The 19,870-nt window shown below is 42.1% G+C and overlaps 1 protein-coding gene across 1 annotated transcript in view; it reads left to right on the top strand.

Moving 5' to 3' along the window:
- Window positions 1-5,763: 5,763 nt before the first annotated feature.
- LOC126267807 (outer dense fiber protein 3-like protein 2) overlaps window positions 5,764-19,870 on the top strand; it is a 66,659-nt gene continuing 52,552 nt past the window's right edge. Inside the window, exon 1 of the mRNA XM_049973113.1 lies at window positions 5,764-5,800. Coding sequence (XP_049829070.1) covers window positions 5,764-5,800 — 37 coding nt within the window. The remainder of the gene's footprint in view (window positions 5,801-19,870) is intronic.

The raw sequence follows: 19,870 nt of genomic DNA, 5'->3' as shown, positions 1-19,870 counted from the left end.
GAACATATTTTAATCAATAAAGTGATGACAGTTCATGATTTTAACACAGATTAGTCCTGTTTTTGGCAGATGTTCCACGTTGCATGGGGACCGTCCCCATTTCATTTCATTTTAATCATGGCTCAGTTTCTGATTCCTAATTGCATTCCTTCGTTTTTATTGGTTTCACCGAGTGAAAGTTGAGAACTTTGCCTAGCCACGCCAGCTGTTACCGTGCGGTATCCTTAATAGCTCCCTATACCATTAGACCCAACATTGTAAGTGCCAACTGTGGCTCCTGGCTTAGCTGGAAGACATACGCTACGGGGTCTCGCAGCTACCTGTTCGGCTGTTACAACGGCTAATCCTACCTGCACGCACAAAGGACCTGGGAGATCCACTTCTGCACATAGGTTGCAAATTCGTCCGACAGGGAGCAGACTATACTGGACAGTCTGACCTGCCCAGTTTGAAGCTGCCACTAGATGGCAGTTGGAGTGAGTAGCAGAGTCCAAACAAAGTTGTACCAGATAACTTAATTTCCCCATTATTAACGTATTAACTTATAAAAATTTCTGTACAGGTAATATACCAGAAGATGAAACTTAAAAGTTGCGAAACCGGTTACGTGTGTCTCTAATCGATTTCAATTAAAAACCGCTTCTGTGGACATCTGGACTTTTCATTCAGTTTTATGTTTTAATAGTTTTAAAACCTGTATATATGCACGCGATATACTGTATGAATTGGTCAATCAGTTGTGCATTTTAAGTTGTTATCCAGTTCGACCCAAGGAATTTTACATACGGACAGGTCGTGAAATGACGTTGAAGTTGTGCGCGGGATCTAGTAACCGCGTTGATAGATCTACCCTCACTTGTTTCGCTTGCTTTCGATATTACGTCACCCGAGATAAATTACTATAAACGGTGAAATTTTCGCGAGTTGAACACCTTACCTCGGTTTTTACGAGTTACATCATCTGAACAACGAACTCAGAATTTACATTTGGCGCCATCTTTGCCAACGTCTGTCCAGGTTGCATACTATCAAACAATGGCAAGCAATAGAGCTACCAGTAACGTCTGTCTAACCTTGCTGTAAAAGTTTCTCAGGAAGATAAGACGTCGACAAGTTTCTGGCTTTCTGAAAGCCTTGGGATCTGCACTGCAAAAACTCACACTTACTCTACGATGCAGAATATCTGCCTTCCTAAGTGCCCTCACTTCAAAGCCACCATGTGAGCCAGACAAAAGGCACACGAGCCTTTGTTCTCCATATTAGAATTGATCGTACAGCATAAGGCTTTCGTCGATGACTTTGGAGATGTGCAGTTGAGCTTAACCCTTATCAAATGGTGTACCAGGCTACACTGACGTGTTAGAAGTCACGGGATACTTCCTAATATCGGGTCGGACCTCCTTATCCCTGGCGTAGTGGCATGAACTCCACAAGTCGTTGGAAGTCCCCTGCAGAAATATGGAGCCATGTTGCCTCTACAGCCGTGAATAATTGTGGAAGTGTTGCCAGTGCAGGATTTTGTGCACCAATTGCCCCTCTCGATTATGTCTCATAAATATTCGATAGGATTCATATGGGCTATCTGGGTGGCCAAATCATTTGGGCGAACTGACCAGAATATTTTTTAAACCAATGGCGAACTGTTGTGGCCCTATGACATAGCACATTGTCCTTTTAACAAGAAAAAAAATAAAAGAAATATTTGGATTATGTAAAAAATGTGAATGGATGAAAATGAAAATGGGGGGAAATGACTTTAAATATTTATGTTATTTACTCTTTCAGTAAGAACTTTGTTGTAGAACCCCTTATTTACGTGTGGTAAAAAAATTCATTTAGACAGAATTAAGCACATTTAAAATTACGTGAACCTTAGCAACCCTCTCATGCTGATAAATTCAAACTAACTGATTAATAACAATTATTTGAAACTTATTTAAATTAAATTTTTTAAACGTAATTCGGCCTTGGCACACATTTTCTAGGTGCAGTGGGTTTTTAAATATTTACTGAATTCTTTCCCGGCGTTAGCTATGGAACGCAAGACTGTCTCTGTTAGCATAAAATGGTTAAATATTGCCAAGCCGACCTGAACGTTTAATTATCATTGACAAAACACACTTCACTATACATTTAAGTTATTTGCTTTAGAAATGGAAAGAACCAATACATTAACAACTTCAATGTTAATTATCCGCCTATGAATGCACAAATGTAAAATCAGTAATAAATTTTGTCAGCCTCAGGATCGCTGAAAAAGAAAAATATTTCGTAATTCACTGCTAATTTTACCTGCTCCCGATTTACGGGTTTGGTTAATTTTATGGTGGAACAATTTTTTAAATGTGCCGCCGCTGCAATTCGTCGTTCGCGGCACAGCCCAGCAACACCAACGATAATCGCTAAAAGTGCTGAAAATTCTTTAAAGAAATATTTACAAGCTAATTTACATTAGTAATACTCAATTTTGATAAATTATAATGTATTTAGACCATAACAATAATTCTAATTACACACCTTGATGATTTCTCCTCTAATGGCGGCTATAGATAGATACAGACAAAAGAAGTCTACTCATTCATATAATGCTACGTCACAGGTTCCTCTCTCTCTCTCAGCTCTAGAGGAAGCCGACAAAGAATACACATTATGTAGCGCTTTTTATACTACTGCTGATTTTGAATATCTCTTTGTAATCTTACAACATTATTTTCATCTGTGGCTATATTTTATATTTTTCGTCGCAGATATTAACATATTTCGTAATTACATTATGAGTATAGAAATATTACAATCGTAAATACATCGAGAATATTATTACAGAAAATATTACAATAATAACCAACGTCCTGTACAAAATTAAATAACATTTTTTGTTAAACAATTACAGTACATTCGAATTGCTTAATAGCGGCGTACATAGTGCAATGAAATGTCATTTCATTTTATTAATATTGTGTGTGCTGCCAGGGAACGTTACATCCTCCACAAAAAAATCCATCGTTGTTTGGGAGCATGAAGTCATAAAACGCTGCAGTGGTCTTCGAGTAGCCGAACATAACCAATTCCAATCAATGATCGATTCAGATGGACCAGAGAACCCAGTTCATTTCATGTAAACACAGCCCACACCATTATGGAGCCACCACCAGCTTCCACAGTGCCTTGTTGATAACTTAGATTCATGGCCTCGTGGGATCTGCGCTACACTCGAACCCTACCGTCAGCTCTTACCAACTGAAATTGAGACTCATCTGACCAGGCCTCGATTTTCCTTCGTCTATGGTCTAACCGATATGGTCACGAGCCCAGGAGAGGCGCTACAGACGGTGTACGAGGGCTATTCAAGAAAGCAGGGAACGTTTTGGCATTAAAAAAACTAATTACAAGAAATACATTTTATTACATACATCTGAAAGAGCGACTGACATACTACTTTTCCACATAGTCACCAAACACATTGAGGCACTTATAATAGCGGTGGACAAGCTTTGAAAGACCTTCGTCATAAAATTCTGCCGCCTGAGGCCTCAGCCAGTGAGTCTCGCCCGCCTGTTTCCGTGCACTTCGCACAGTTCACCATATATTTCTAAGGGTTTCAGTTTTTTTGTCAACAATACCGGATCACAGATCGCACCTCACAACTGGCGGGATTTTCGATTGTAATGCACATTTAAGATTCAAATATTGAAAAAACCAGACGCGCAGAGACGTTCCCGCTGTCACGGATGGATGCCGGCTGAGCTCCCGAGCACGCACATACCAAAATATACGCGATCGGCGCGCGCCTAGCGGCATCAGACAGAAACGTTCCCCACTTTCTGAATAGCCATCGTAGTACTGTTAGCAAAGGCAGTCGCGTCGGTAGTCTGCTGCCATAGCCCATTAACGCTAAATTTTGCCGCACTGTAGTAACGAATACGTCCGTCACACGCCCCCACATTGATTTCTGCGGTTACTTCACGCAGTGTTGCTCGCCAACTTCGTCGGCCACTGCCTTGACCGTGGTGAGAGGTAATGCCTCAAATTTGGTATACTTGGCGCACTCTTGGAAGTTTGGATCTCGGAATATTGAATTTCCTAACCATTTCCGAAACAGAATGCCCCAAACTTCTAGCTCCAACTACCATTCCACGTTCGAAGTCCGTTAATTTCCGTCGGGCGACTATAATCACGTCGGAGGCCTTGTCACATCAATCACCTGAATACAAATGACTGCTTCGCCAGTGCACTTCCCATTTATATCTTGTGTGTGGGATAGCACCGCCATCTCTATATGTGCATATCGCTATCCCATGACTTCTGCGACCTGAGTGTAAGTAATGCTGCTCATCTGCGGGTGCTTTACGCGCGCTTCGATAGCTGGTTAAACAAAATGATAAGTTGGTCCCTCATCTCAGCCTCAGAAATACGCGACAGGTGGGAAAAGGAAAAACACGAAGTAATTGGGGAAAATAAAGGAGAGAAATAAATTATTTTCATTGTGAACTGTTATCAGCAGCTTGTGCAAAGCTAAGCCCTTTTTACACGATCGAATTTGTTGTCTCAAAGCGTGTGCTCGAGACAAGTGCCCCTGGCGTGTTTTTCCTGTACTGAGTCTGTCGCGAGTGGTCATACTCATTTAGTGCAAAATTACGTAAGTTGTGAGCGCTGTCTGCTGAGCAGTTTGACATCCGAACGGCGAAAGTGAGGTTATGAGGGACTATCCCTTTTACAAAAAAATCAAATATAATGCAAAATTTAAGAACAAGCAATGATGATATCGTTTGTTAACGACAAAAGCAGAGTGCATAGTGCACATTCTTGGGAAAGGTCGTGTGGTGAATTATTTGCACGTCTAAGAACTGAAAGATTACGAAAAGTGTCTAACAAACATTTATTTGTTCGAGAAAATATATACTTGCAGACACATAAAAGAATATCTAGAATGCAGCAAACAGCGCCTTTTTCGTTTATCCTTTGTATCTTGGTTTCTTGCTAAGTGCCAAATAACATCTCTCGCCAAATATTTCTAATTTTTGCACTGTTAAAATAATTTTCTTTACAACCGGGTTATCTCTTTACGTCCTTATAATATAGGCTCTTTCTCTGTAACACGTAACTGCCTTTTTGATTTGAAATATCTCATCTCTCTTGCAGGAAAACACTAGTAGGAAAAATACCAGGACCTTCTGTAACTTTTAAATGAGAGACGAAAAACAAAGCAAAGAACCTATAAAGATCAAGTGTGCAGCATACTCGGAAAATTTAGAACTCCTCACTCGGCACAGTCTATGGATAATTGACGTCATAGACACGCTCGCTTCGTGGTTGCTTGCTGATTTACGTGTAGGTTCAAAAAGTGCTTCAAATGGCTCTGAGCACTATGGGACTTAAGTGCTGTGGTCATCAGTCCCCTAGAACTTAGAACTACTTAAACCTAACTAACCTAAGGACATCACACACATCCATGCCCGAGGAAGGATTCGAACCTGCGACCGTAACGGTCGCGCGGTGCCAGGCTGTAGCGCCTAGAACGGCTCGGTCACTCCGGCCGGCTTTCGTGTAGGCACGAAAGGTGTATTCACTTCGAGTAGTCAGTATTGACCAGAAAGTCGCTCGTATAAAGCGGGCTTTATTGATGGTAATACCATTACATTTCCAGTTTTTTTCTAGTAGGCCCGTCGTACACTACATATCATAATTGTTGCAGTAATGCGTTTCCAGGGTTATGTGGCAATCAAGACGTTTCTAAAAAGCTGAAGTAAACTCCCGCTGAGGAATATGGGGCCTTCGATCATCGATCTACAGAGACAGAAAGGTAGGTTTCTGAGAAGTTACAAACTGTGAACAATTAAAAACAAAAATGAAATTCGCGGCTGTGGCTTACAAGGCTATTATTCCCTCGGAAAGTTGTAGCTGGCGAATTCGAGTTTTTTCCACCAAGAACAATGCCGCCAATTTTCTCCACTCTTTTTCCTTATAAGCACTATTTCTTCGCGGAATTTAGACGTAAAGTAAAATTATAGCAAACGGTCTTCTTCTCACCAGGAATATTTTTTTTAAATGTCTACGTTCTTTCTTTCTTAAACAATAATGTCTTGGAATTTAGGCGTAAATTATGGTACTTTACATTAGAAAGGAAACTCTTACATCAATATGTGCGATCACACAAAATAACAATACGCTCTTCCTTTTACTCTTTGTTACACTTTCTGGTCATGTTCGTTGCAGAAAAATGGAAACATTACGACTCTTTATGTGTCAGACTTACTGAATGCGTGAAAAAAATTTGGATAACTTTAACTACAGACAGATTCAACCAACAGGAGCATTCCTAAAATAGTGAGGTCATGGCCTGAGGAGACAGCAACAGCACATGTTACACATCACTGATCTACATCTACATCTACATGGATACTCTGCAAATTACATTTAAGTGCCTGGCAGAGGGTTCTTCGAACCACCTTCACAATTCTCTATTATTCCAATCTCGTATAGCGCGCGGAAAGAACGAACACCTACATCTTTCCGTACGAGCTCTGATTTCCCTTATTTTATCGTTGTGATCGTTTCACCCTATATAGGTCGGTGTCAACGAAATATTTTCGCATTCGGAGGAGAAAGTTGGTGATTGGAATTTCGTGAGAAGATTCCGACGCAACGAAAAACGCCTTTCTTGTAATGATGTCCAGCCCAAATCCTATATCATTTCTGTGACACTGTCTCCCATATTTCGCGATAATACAAAACGTGCTTCCCTTATTTGAACTTTTTCGCTGTATTCCGTCAGTCCTATCTGGTAAGGATCCCACACCGCACAGCAGTAGTCTAAAAGAGGACGGACAAACGTAGTGTAGGCAGTCTCCTTAGTAGAGCTGTTATATTTTCTAAGTGTTCTGCCAATTAAACGCTGTCTTTGGTTAGCCTTCCCCACAACGTTTTATGTGTGTTCCTTCCAGTTTAAGTTGTTCGTAATTGTAATACCTAGGTATTTAGCTGAATTTACGGCTTTTAGATTACACTGATTTATGGTGTAACCGAAGTTTAACGAATTCCTTTTAGCACTCATGTGGATGACCTCGCACTTTTCGTTATTTAGGGCCAACTGCCAATTTTCGCGCTATTCAGATATCTTTTCTAAATCGTTTTGCAATTTGTTTTGATCTTTTGATCACTTTATTAGTCGTTAAACGACAGCGTCATCTTCTAATAATCGAAGACGGCTGCTCAGATTGTTTCCTAAATCGTTTATCTAGACAAGGAACAGCAAAGAGCCTATAACACTACCTTGGGGAACGCCAGAAATCACTTCTGTTTTACTCGATGACATTCCGTCAATTACTACGCACTGTGGCCTCTCTGAAAGGATATCACAAATCCAGACACATAACTGAGACGACATTCCATAAGCACGCAATTTCACTACAATCTGCTTGTGTGGTACAGTGTCAAAAGCCTTCCGGAAATCCCGAAATACGGAATCGATCTGAAATCCCTGGTCAATAGCACTCATCACTTCATATAAATAAAGAGCTAGTTGTGTTTCACAGGAACGATGATTTCTACACCCATGTTGACTGTGTGCCAATAGACAGTTTTCTTCGAGGTAATTCATAATGTTTGAACACAACATACGTTCCAAAATCCTGGTGCATATCGACGTTAACGATATGGGCCTGTAATTTAGTGGATTACTCCTAATACCTTTCTTGAATATTGGTGTGACCTGTGCAACATTCGAGTCTTTGGGTACGGATCTTTCGTCGAGCGAACTCAAGTAAGCATTCAAATATTTGTGTGGTAATGAAAAAATTCTAACAATGTCAGCGACAGTTGAGGATTAGAGTTGTATTTATGAATTTTTTAATTTATTCGCTTTCGAAACGTGCTCAAAAATGTTGTACTACAGTTTGTTTTTGACAACACGGAGTATACAATAGTTTAAGTTACATAGGCTTAACAAAGGACAGATACCGACATAAAACAAGTTTTCACATCCACGGTATACCGAAACGATTAAACAAGAAGAAAATGAAACACCTAGAATACACGAGATAGTATACTATGAAAATCCTATTGGCAACACAATAATAAGTGATAAATCGTTGTTGTACACTTCTGGGATAGTCTCCTTCCACTGTCATTTTAATTACCAAGAGCATTGTATTAGCAGTGCAGGGAGCTATAACAGGAAGTCGGTACTGTTGAGAAACTCGTACAGTGTTTTATACGTTGCTATATCGTTGGGTCAACGGCCTTACCGCAGTGGTCCACCGATTCCGTTCAGATAAACGAAGTTAAGCGCTGCCCGTTTTGACAAGCACTTGGACGGGTGACCATTCGAGTCTGCCAAGCGCAGTTGGCAAGCAGGGTGCACTCAGCCCTTGCGAAACCAATTGAGGAGCTTGTTGATAGAGAAGTAACGGCTCCAGTCACGAAAACAGAACGGCCGTGAGATCGGTGTACTGACCACATGCCTCTCCATATCCGCATCAAGTGACGCCTATCGGATGAGGATGACGCAGGGGTCGGTCGGTACCCTGAGGCGTTCCGAGGCCTGTTCTGACAGAGTACTATGTAGTCGGGTGCTAAAAAGGTTTGTAGGCTGGTTGGGAACTGATGGCCAAGAGCCCGAAGATTACTTGCAAGTACATTTATGCAATATGTGTTCCGAAGACATTGTAAGAATATATGGTTTGGATCTTCTTCCTCTCTACAAACACATGGAGTGGTGCCACCTTGGTTGAACCGATAGAGTTGTTACTTGAACATCCAATGATTAAATTTTATCCGTGCTCTAACTGTCGTGAAGCACCTCGATTTTTTTGTATTATTACATACCATGTACTCTTAGAATTGTGGGTTAAATTAGTGCGCAGTGACTATCTTTGGTGTTGACGGCCTCGAAAATTCCAAATTTTTCCGTCTGATGACAATGAAAAAAAAAATTGGTTCAAATGGCTCTGAGCACTATGGGACTTAACTTCTGACGTCATCAGTCCCCTAGAACTTAGAACTACTTAAACCTAGCTAACCTAAGGACATCACACACATCCATGCCCGAGGCACGATTCGAACCTGCGACCGTAGCGGTCGCGCGGTTCCAAACTGAAGCGCCTAGAACTGCTCGGCCACTTCGGCCGGCCCAGTGCAGTGTTATGAGTAAGCCTGTTTGATGTCTCATCTGAGTTTTGCACGTTGTGTCCTACTCAACATTGTTCCAAGGGTTTTGGTTTGTTGCAAGGTACCCTTTATTTTACTTCTACTGTTTTCATTCTGAATTTGTCTGTTATTGAACTATAAAGCGGACTGAATCACCTCGAAGGGAACGATCTATTGATACGTAATCAGCATGGTTTCAGAAAACATCGTTCTTATGCAACGCGGCTAGCTCTTTATTCACACGAAGTAATGACCGCTATCGACAGGGGATCTCAAGTTGATTCCGTATTTCTAGATTTCCGGAAAGCTTTTGACACCGTTCCTTTAAGCGGCTTCTAACAAGCTGCGGGCCTATGGGGTATCGTCTCAGTTGTGCGACTGGATTCGTGATTTCCTGTCAGGAAGGTCGCAGTTCGTAGTAATAGACGGCAAATCATCGAGTAAAACTGAAGTGATATCAAGTGTTCCCCAGGAAGCGTCCTGGGACCTGTGCTGTTCCTGATCTATATAAATGACCTGGGTGACAATCTGAGCAGTTCTCTTAGGTTGTTCGCAGATAATGCTGTAATTTACCGTCTAGTAAGGTCATCCGAAGACCAGTATCAGTTGCAAAGCAATTTAGAAAAGATTGCTGTATGCTGTGGCAGGTGGCAGTTGACGCTAAATAACGAAAAGTGTGAGATGATCCACATGAGTTCGAAAAGAAATCCGTTGGAATTCGATTACTCGATAAATAGCACAATTCTTAAGGCTGTCAATTCAACTAAGTACCTGGGTGTTAAAATTACGAATAACTTCAGTTGGAAAGGCCACATAGATAATATTGTGGAGAAGGCGAGCCAAAGGTTGCGTTTCATTGGCAGGGCACTTAGAAGATGCAACAAGTCCACTAAAGAGACAGCTTACACTACACTCGTTCGTCCTCTGTTAGAATATTGCTGCGCGATGTGGATCCTTACCAGGTGGGATTGACGGAGGACATCGAAAGGGTGCAAAAAAGGGCAGCTCGTTTTGTATTATCACGTTATAGGGGAGAGAGTGTGGCAGATATGATACACGAGTTGGGATGGAAGTCATTACAGCATAGACGTGTTTCGTCGCGGCGAGACCTTTTTACGAAATTTCAGTCACCAACTCTCTCTTCCGAATGCGAAAATATTTTGTTGAGCCCAACCTACATAGGTATGAATGATCATCAAAATAAAATAAGAGAAATCAGAGCTCGAACAGAAAGGTTTAGATGTTCGTTTTTCCCGCGCGCTGTTCGGGAGTGGAATAGTAGAGAGATAGTATGATTGTGGTTCGATGAACCCTCTGCTAAGCACTTAAATGTGAATTGCAGAGTAGTCATGTAGATGTAGACGTAGATGAAGTGTATGCCTGTATTTACAATCATATTTACATTTACTCACTATATACACTATAAATTTATTTCGCCTTGGTTACAAGACAATGAATACCAGTCAAAGTACTTGTTTCTCAGCGTTTTTAGTCCTTTGCTACTTTCCACGGGCATTGCACCATAATAGAAATAACAAGCTGCTGAAATATTATTATTTTTCAGTTCCATTCCGTATACAATGCTACATGTACACAAAGCAGATAATAAGGTAAAAATGGAAACTTTGCATTATGACAATTTGGTGCCATGCTTATGGATGTCAATCGCTCCTTTCGCTAAAGTAGCGAGTAGCGAGAAGTTGTTAGTAGCTGAATTCCATTATGTGTTCTAGATTACTCAGCTCTTACTCATTCACAATCGACTTGTCAGCGTGTTTCAGCTTGCAGTGACGTGTATGTTCTGTGATTATTGTCCAGCGAAACTTCCCACCGTACTAACAGGAACCGTTTACGTAACAAATGCGTGATATATGATATACACAAACGATGAAAGTTGGTTCCATATGACCTAGGCCGATGAATTAACCGATCTTAATCGGTTTTTATATCGATCTTATATTGCCTTTCCGTAACACATAACTGACCCTTTTTGTCGGCCTAGGGATGTACAGCACAAGGGTTTTGGCCGTAGTATCTTTCTTTCGTCGCCATCTCCCAGAATGTGTGGCTTTGTGATACTTCCGATATCCATGCTGGCGTGGCCATTGTTCCTCAAATTCATATCCAGATGGTGAATTTGCGTGGCAGTTGTTGTGGTTCACACATTCGCCCTTCGCATATTTTTCGTTGCTCGCTCATATGATGGTTTAAAAATTTGTATATACACTTTAAGAGGTGTAGGACGTCAAATGGGCCGATTTGGAACAGGAGAGGCACCACAAGACATTTGCACTGTCTATACTTTTACAAATAAATTAATAAAACTTCGTCAGCACGACAAGGAAGGATTCAGGATTCACACGCATAGCAGTGGTAGTTCAAAGAAATAACAAAATAAATTTTTTTACATGTGAAATTTTATCATTTTTCCACTTACTATTGGCTGCATTTGTTGCTATAACTACACTTTTCTTCAAGACAGTTTTCGATATATTTTGCACAGCATACAAAGCATACTTACAGGTGTATGAAACTCTAGCATTTATTTAATTTATGAAAAAAATGAATGAGCTGTTACATTTTAAACTTCATGTTTAGAAAAAACTCAAGTTTCACAGTTAATTATCTCTATTTTTACCACAGTTTTTAATATATTTGGAAAATTCTAGAGTTTCATACACCTGTAAGTATGGTTTGTATTGTGTGCAAAAGTCATCGAAGAAGCTCTCTTACTCTGAAGAAAAGTGTACAGATGGCAACAAATAGCAGCTAAAAATAAGTGAAAAAAATGATGAAATTTCACATGTAAACAAAGTTATGTTTTTATGCTTTTGAACTTCCATTGCTATGAGTGTGGATCCTGAATGCTTCCTGGTCATGTTGACAAAGTTTTATGAATTTATTTGTCAAAGTATAGACAGAGGAAATTAAAATGTCCCGTGGTGCCTCTCCTGGTCCAAGTCGGCCCCTTTGACATCATATCCCGTTAAGAGAAAAGTGGTGCACCATGACGGAATTATCCGAATATGACGGTAGAACAGAAATTGGTAGACGTGCTGTAGATCTACAGACAAACAAATGATTACAGTTTCAGAAAAATTGAGTGATTTATTCAATAAAAAGAGCTTCGCAGACTGAGCAAGTCTGGCACACAGTTTTAATTTACCAGGAAGTTTCCTATCAGTGAACATTCCTCTGCAGAGTGAGACGTTTTGGAAGTCAGTAACGTGTTGCTCTACCTCTAGCCCTTACGAAAGCAATTATTCGGCTTGTCATTAATTGACAGAGTTGTTGGATGTCCTACTGGGTGTATCGTGCCAAATGACGTCCAATTGGCGAGTTACATCCTCAGTCACTGGCTCTTTGGAGGGCCGTGCCCATAGTGCTCCATTTCCAGTTCGGGAGATCTGGAAAAGGTAGAATTTGACAAGGACGAAGGGAAGCAGTAGCAACTCTCGCTGTGAGGTGGCGGCCATTGTCTTACTGAAATGTAAGTCCAGGATGGCTTGCCATGAAGGGTAACAAATCGAGGCTTAGATATCGTCGATGTACCACTGTGCTGTAAGGGTGCCACGGATGACAAACAAATGGTTCCTTCTATGAATAGAGATGTCACCCCAGACCATCACTCCTGGTTGCGGGCCGTAAGACGTGCGACAGTCAAGTTGGTATCCCACTGCTGACTGGGGCATCCTCAGACACGTCTTCCCTTATCATTGGGGCTCCGTTCGGAGCGGGACTCATCTCCGAAGACAATTCTAGTCTAGTTAATGAGATTCTGGGCCGAACACGTGTCTGGAGACGCCCCGGATGCCATTCGGATACCGGTCTGACCGACACCCGCCTTACGGCCAGACAACCAATAGTGATGATCTGGGATGCCATTTCCTTTCATAGAAGGACCCATTTGTTTATCAACTGCGGCATCCTTACAGCACAGCGATACATCGGCGATATTCTAAGCCCTATTTTGTTACCCTTCATGGCAAGCTATCCTAGAATCACATTTCAGCAAGATAATGTCCGCCCATAGGAGGCGATAATTTCTACTGCTTGTCTTCTTGATTGCCAGACCCTACTTTGTCCTGCATAGTCGCCGGATCTCTCCCCAATTAAGAAAGTGTGGAGTATTATGGGTAGGATCCTCCAAGGAGATCAGGATTTTGACGATCTAACGACCCAATAGGACAGAATTTGGCACGATATCCCTCGGAAAGACACCCAAAAACTCTATTGATCAGTTCCAACAAGAGTAACTGCTCGCATAAGGACCACAAGTGGACCAGCACGTTATTGACTTGCTAAATTTGTAAAGCTCGTTTTCTTGAATAAATCATCCATTTTTTATGAAATTGTAATCATTTGTTTGTCCGTATATCACATCATCTCTTCCGATTTCCGTTCCATGTGGATAATTCCTTCGTGATGCCTCGCACTTTTTTTCTGTCTTAGAGTGTATATCAGTAGCGCACAGTACGCTACCAAGTTGTTGAGTCCACTGTAAGCATGCTTTTTTTGACTGTTCCAAAAGGTAACCGTTAATCACAGGACTTGGAAACCGAGCAAGATGGCCTACTGGTAACACAAAGCTCGTGTCCGGGATGACAGCTCAAATCAGTCCTTAGCCATCTAGAAACAGTGCGCTCAGTGACGTCTACCTCACAATTGACAAATGCTCCACCACCAGGCAGTCAACTCCGTCTGACTCCCCACACTGCTATTAGGGCTGCCTCCGTCCGCGCTCCATTGGGTACCAACTCTTCGATTGGCATCGAGCGAGCGTGCTGTACATCTTTATTATTTAAGTGTACATATTTACAGCCCTCTGCAGTTAGGGAACTCCGAATTGTAGCGAGTAAAATGGCGTTGTGTAACGTAACTACGTCGGAGGGTGAGAAACAGCGCGCCGTAACCGAGTTCGAAATTCGACGAGTTCGTCCACACGTGGGTACCCTCTCCTTCAACAAGACAATGTGAGATCTCGTACGAGTGGTGCAACGTCTGCAGCAGTCCGACGCCTTCAGTTCACCGTCATCAATCATCCTTCGACAGAGATCTGACTTGGCCCCATAAGATTTTAATCTATTCCCAAAACTTGAAGAACGTCTTCGACGACTTCATTTTGACATTGATCAAGCGGTACAAACAGAGGTGATGTTGTGGCTTCGTCAACAAAGTCGATATTCTACAGTGACGGTATCAACAAACTGATCACTCGCTGGGAGAATTGCGTTCGTCGCCAGGGTGACTATGATTAGAAATAAACTTGTAGACATGAAGAATAAATACGTAGAAGGTTCATGAAGTCTGTTTTATTTTAAAAAGGTTTAATGATTTTCATACAAAACAATCGGAGGCTTTACGTTTTCAGCACGCACTCTTTCGTTCTGAAGCATGAATCCGAACCCTCCGACAATATACCATATGTTGTTTGGGGATATTTTCTGAGTTTTCTGGTATAAGGGGTCCGTGGTCTCCAGTGCGTCGTTACAGAGTAGTAGTGTAATTATGATTTATCCGGTGTGTTACCCCAAATACTTTGGTTCTGTGTTTTGTATCTAGACAGCTTGACAACATTGCGGTAGCGCCACTGTTGGGACACTGTACTACTATACCTGCCGACGGCCGCGGTGGTCTCGCGGTTCTAGGCGCGCAGTCCGGAACCGTGCGACTGCTACGGTCGCAGGTTCGAATCCTGCCTCGGGCATGGGTGTGTGTGATGTCCTTAGGTTAGTTAGGTTTAAGTAGTTCTAAGTTCTAGGGGACTAATGACCACAGCAGTTGAGTCCCATAGTGCTCAGAGCCGTTTACTATACCTGCTGACGCTGGCTCGACTAAAAGCCCGAAGAACTGAATCCGGGAAGAGAGAAAGAAGCTCTACGTGCGAGTCAGTCTACGGCTGAGCAGAGGGTCCGAACACTACACAGAAACGCGCACGGTTGACATACAACTCGACCGCTCGAGCGACGGAGTATAAGCAAACAGTGCCCCAGGCCATGTCCAGCTCCGACGTAGTTGATGTCTGAATAAGAACTACCGAGCCAGGCCTATTGCTACCGGCAGGTAAACACCTGGGTCCGTGGCTCTACCCATGCAACGCCTCGTGCATGCCCTACGAGGCAGTATTCTGCACTATTCCTCTACGATACCCGTACCAGCTCATCTGCATCCATCTAGATATCTGCTGGCGAGGACACTAAACTGTAAAAACACCACAGCTGGGAACCATTCCGTAACGAGCCACCAGAGACCCCGGGGCGCTCATAGAAAAATATTCAGAGAATGATCCTCAACAACTTCCGAAATTTTGCCGGTGCAGTTGGGGTTCCCTGTACCCCTCGAGCCACTGCACTGGCTGGATGTTACCTCGTAGCAGTATTGGCAATTTTCAGTCCTACTGCATTCGCGTATTGTGCGAAGAAGGAATGACTACCTGTACTCGTCTATGCGCGCCCTAATGTCCCTTGCTTTTTCTCATAACCGCTAGGCGAAATGTAAGACGGTGGCAGCAGAGTTCTCGCACTGTCCTTCTCTAGATTTGGATTTTGGAGAGGGTCCATCTTGAGCAAAACACAATTTTTGTTCCCCAAATATGTTTCGCTGCATGTTCAACATCATCAGTCTGTTTTATGTTAACTTTTTAAAACAGGAAAATTGCTTTTTGCTACTGGTAAACATATAAATTTGAGTTTTTAAAGACAAAATTTACACATTTAAGAAAACTGGCAAATTTTTAGTATATGCCTTGCTATAACGTGCTATGGATTTGCTAGATTTCATGTAATTTCATGAAATTTCATACAGTTGTTTTGTTTCACAGTCTGTCATCTGCAACCATTCAGAGCATAATGCAGAGGAGTTGTTTTATTCGAAAATGTACGACTGGGCATGTGCCTATCGTTAACTAATACAATGTGGAAGATTCTGTGTGCGTGTGTGTGTTTGCAATATCTTTCATTTACTTTTGCTGGTTTCTAAATTATTTTCATTGTTAAGACCTGCACTAAGTAACTTTTCGAGCTGTTTACAAGCAACAGAAACAAGTTGGCAGATAGCTGATCAGTTGAATGCTTTCCGAACGGGTGTTTTGAATCTTTGTGGAGTGTATACGTAATTTTATGTGTGTGTGTGAACTGGTCTGAGTTTTATTTATTTAATTATTAATCTTTCGTTTTATTTATTTTGTGTGTGTTTGGAAGAGGGATTTGGGGGGTTCATGGGTTGGGTGTTTCCTGATCGTTCTTTGAGGACAGAGAACAGAGTTTCATTCCTGAGAACTGTGAATTCCTTTATTACTTGTTTTCCTTCAGTTATGGCGTTTTGTGTTTGATACTTGTCTTCAGTTATTAGTTTTTTTGAGAGTCTGCTTCTGCCTTTGAGAACTTTCAAGTCAGAGTTGATGTTTGGTGGGCTGTGTTTCATGTTCATAAAGTGTTTAGAAAATGTAGAATGACAGCTGTTATTTTTTAATGCTCTTCTGTGCCCTGTGTATCTGTTATTATAGTTTCTGCTTGGAACTCACTTCCGTTACGCGCAACATTTCGAATGCTACGTATAGCGCCGCTATCCACCGGAACTTAAAGAAACTGTAGGAGGAATATTCCAGCTGTTCCACAACAAATCCTGCATTTTTTTTAAACCGAAACGTGTCGACAAAAAGAAGTATTGCGTTAGTTATTGAACGTCCCTCGTATGATCATGGGATACTGATAAGCACGTCGCCAATTCCTGTAGCCGTTATTACTAATAGATGAATCCTAATGGTGCCGCTCCTTCTTTATTTGATTTTATCAGGGAAACAAAAACAACATTTGTCAAGTCTGCAATAAACAGAGTTTATTGTGCGGTATGGTTCCCTATGTTTCTAGTAAAGCCAACCAATGCCCTTGGACAGTGCAAGGAGATCCTTTCCCAGTGCTTTGCTAGACACAATTTCTTCAGGTCTGGTTGAGTCGAATATTCTGTGTCATTTAATCTCCAGTGCCTCGCATTCGAAGATTAAATGTGATGCGGTTTCCTCGTCCACACCACACCTCCTATATTTGGGGTCTTGTTCTATTTCCCCATTGTATGTAGGTATTTTCTGAAATTCCTATCGCCTATCAATAGTCCAACCATGAGTTTCGTTTTTGTCCTGTTCAAGCCCAGGATTGAGAGACTTCTTCGAGCGGTTCTAGGCGCTTCAGTCTGGAACCGCGCGACCGCTACGGTCGCAGGTTCGAATCCTGCCTCGGGCATGGATGTGTGTGATGTCCTTAGGTTAGTTAGGTTTAAGTAGCTCTAAGTTCTAGGGGACTGATGACCACAGCAGTTAAGTCCCATAGTGCTCAGAGCCATTTGAACCATTTGAGAGACTTCTCTTGGAACTTGGCTTCGTCATTAAGACCTTGCCATGTTTTTGCTTTTGGACCTTCTACTTGCTGTCTCCTTGTCCAGTCTCGTAGTTTTATTTTGATCATCGCCTTGGTGATTGTCACGATAGGTTCTGGTCCAATAAATGGAGTCATCGCCCCCTATCCTGGCTAAGCTATCGGCTTGCTCATTACCACTAATCCCTGAGTGACCAGGGACCCACAATAGGTTTACCCTATTGCTTTCCCCTAGCTCCACAAGTACTCTGTGGCATTCTGCCACGATATTTGATCTTGTTGCAGAGGCTGCCAGTGCTTTCAGGGCTGCTTGGCTGTCTGAATAAATGAAAAAGCTACGACCTCTGTAGCACCTCCGCAAATTCTCCTCCACGCTCTCCCTGATAGCAGATATTTCTGCTTGAAACACAGTGGCCATCTTCCCTAGAGAGATTGCACTCTACAGCTTTGGTTGCACCCCATATACCGTGCGCCAACACCTTGATCTGTTTTCGAACTGTCATTGAACCAGACTATGCCCCTGCTTCTTTATTCAAGCAGGTCTTCATTTGGCCTCACGAGGCTGACTGGACTCTGTTCCAGACGACCACACATCAGAAAAAAAAATTGAGGAGGTACCTGGAATCTACCCTTGTCTTTCCATACCGAAGAAGTGACACTAACCATTCGGCTATGGAGGCGGTCTTCTTAGTATTTTCCGCAACGATGTGAGGTTCTCCAGCTCCTCGGCACTGAACTTGTGATCAGATACTAGTGAGTACTTTGACTTGGTTATAGAAACCAGGGAGATCTGACATTCATTAAGTGGATTGGAAATTTTTCCCTACGATCACCCAACAACATGACCGCAGCCTCGACAACATAGCGTTTTTCGATAGATTTCTGGACATAGAGTGCTATGCTTAATTTGTTCTTCCAGATATTGACTAATCTGAACACCACAATGCTTGACTAGACATGGTTCTACAGGAGCCGGTATGCTGCGGTCTTCCTTCGATGCCTGAACTGTCTTAATGCAGGCAGCTATAGCGGGATGTTCGGTTTGACGAGGACCCTGAATCTCGGCAGAACTCGGCATTTTTCAGTTTAACAAATGTTGCCCAAGAGGAAAGAAGTAATAAAAGTACTAGTGCCAACTGGCGATCGAACTCCGGATCACTGGATCCGTATGATTGCCACTCAGCCACTTTTCATTTCTTTTTTAATTTTATTTTTTGGTCCTCCTTCCATCAGTCTTACTCTAAAATAATCCTCACCAAAATTTTGCCTTCATAGACAGAGGCTCTCTTGCTTCCACTTCTTGCCTTCTAATGATTTTTCCCCGTAAAACTAAAAGATGTACTATACTGAAAATATCCTGAATGAGAAATAAAAACAATAAAAATCTTCTTTCTTGGAAAGTAAAAGATCGTTTGTATATCAAAGATAAATACCTTCATTTTTGAAAATACAACAATGGAAATGGAAAGTGTTACACAATGTAGCATCAGTCCGATAGCTATCAAACTTCCTCGAGATGTTCATCACTCAACGATAATTAAGTGATTGAACTCTCATTCCATTTGGAACTGATCTCCGTCACCATCATCAGTATGACGTGCGCACTCACAGGCACGAATACATGGTGACACGGAAACAAAGTCTCTGAATGTCTTCTTGAGTAATTTATTACCGGTTCTGAGACACCTGCTTGTCAGTTTATGATGACTGCTGTCTCGAGGCTGGTATGAAAGTACGAGTATACATCTTCCCATTGCATACCAGACATGTTCTACTGGTGACAAACAAGAAGACCGGGGAGGCCAGTCGCGGACCCGTACATTCTTGTTTGAACTGCGGTGTGGCGACTTGCATTACCCTACTGGAAAAAGCCATCCAGTAAGCACGTCATGAAAGATGTGATAAAAGCGTTTACCGTTATTTCCATTTACTGGCGAACATTCCGTCTCCCTTCCACAAACATCAAATCTGTTCTTTTGCTCCATCCAATATCTCCCCACACCATTCGAGGGGTATGCGTCTTGAGAAGTGCGGCTTCTCGTGACCTTTCAACACGTCGTCTACGGACACGTTGGCATTCAGTTATCAACCACAAACAAAAAGGAGACTATCGATGAACACCACAGAATGTCACTCAGTGTAAAAGTTGACTCTACAGCATACACGTCTCTGTTGCTGTGATATGGTGTCATCGGTAAATGACACGTGACTACTCGAGATCTCGACCCAGCTTCCAATAATTTGTTCCAGATGGTTCATGGTGACATCCCCGTTGCAGATTTCCCAGCTACTGACATTTACGAGGTCGAATCACGTTAATGTGACCATCGCATACTTTCGACGTCACTGTGCAATAA

This window comes from Schistocerca gregaria, chromosome 4 (genome assembly GCF_023897955.1).
Source record: "Schistocerca gregaria isolate iqSchGreg1 chromosome 4, iqSchGreg1.2, whole genome shotgun sequence".
NCBI classification, from domain to species: domain Eukaryota; kingdom Metazoa; phylum Arthropoda; class Insecta; order Orthoptera; family Acrididae; genus Schistocerca; species Schistocerca gregaria.
This window is presented reverse-complemented; position numbering and strand designations above follow the sequence as displayed.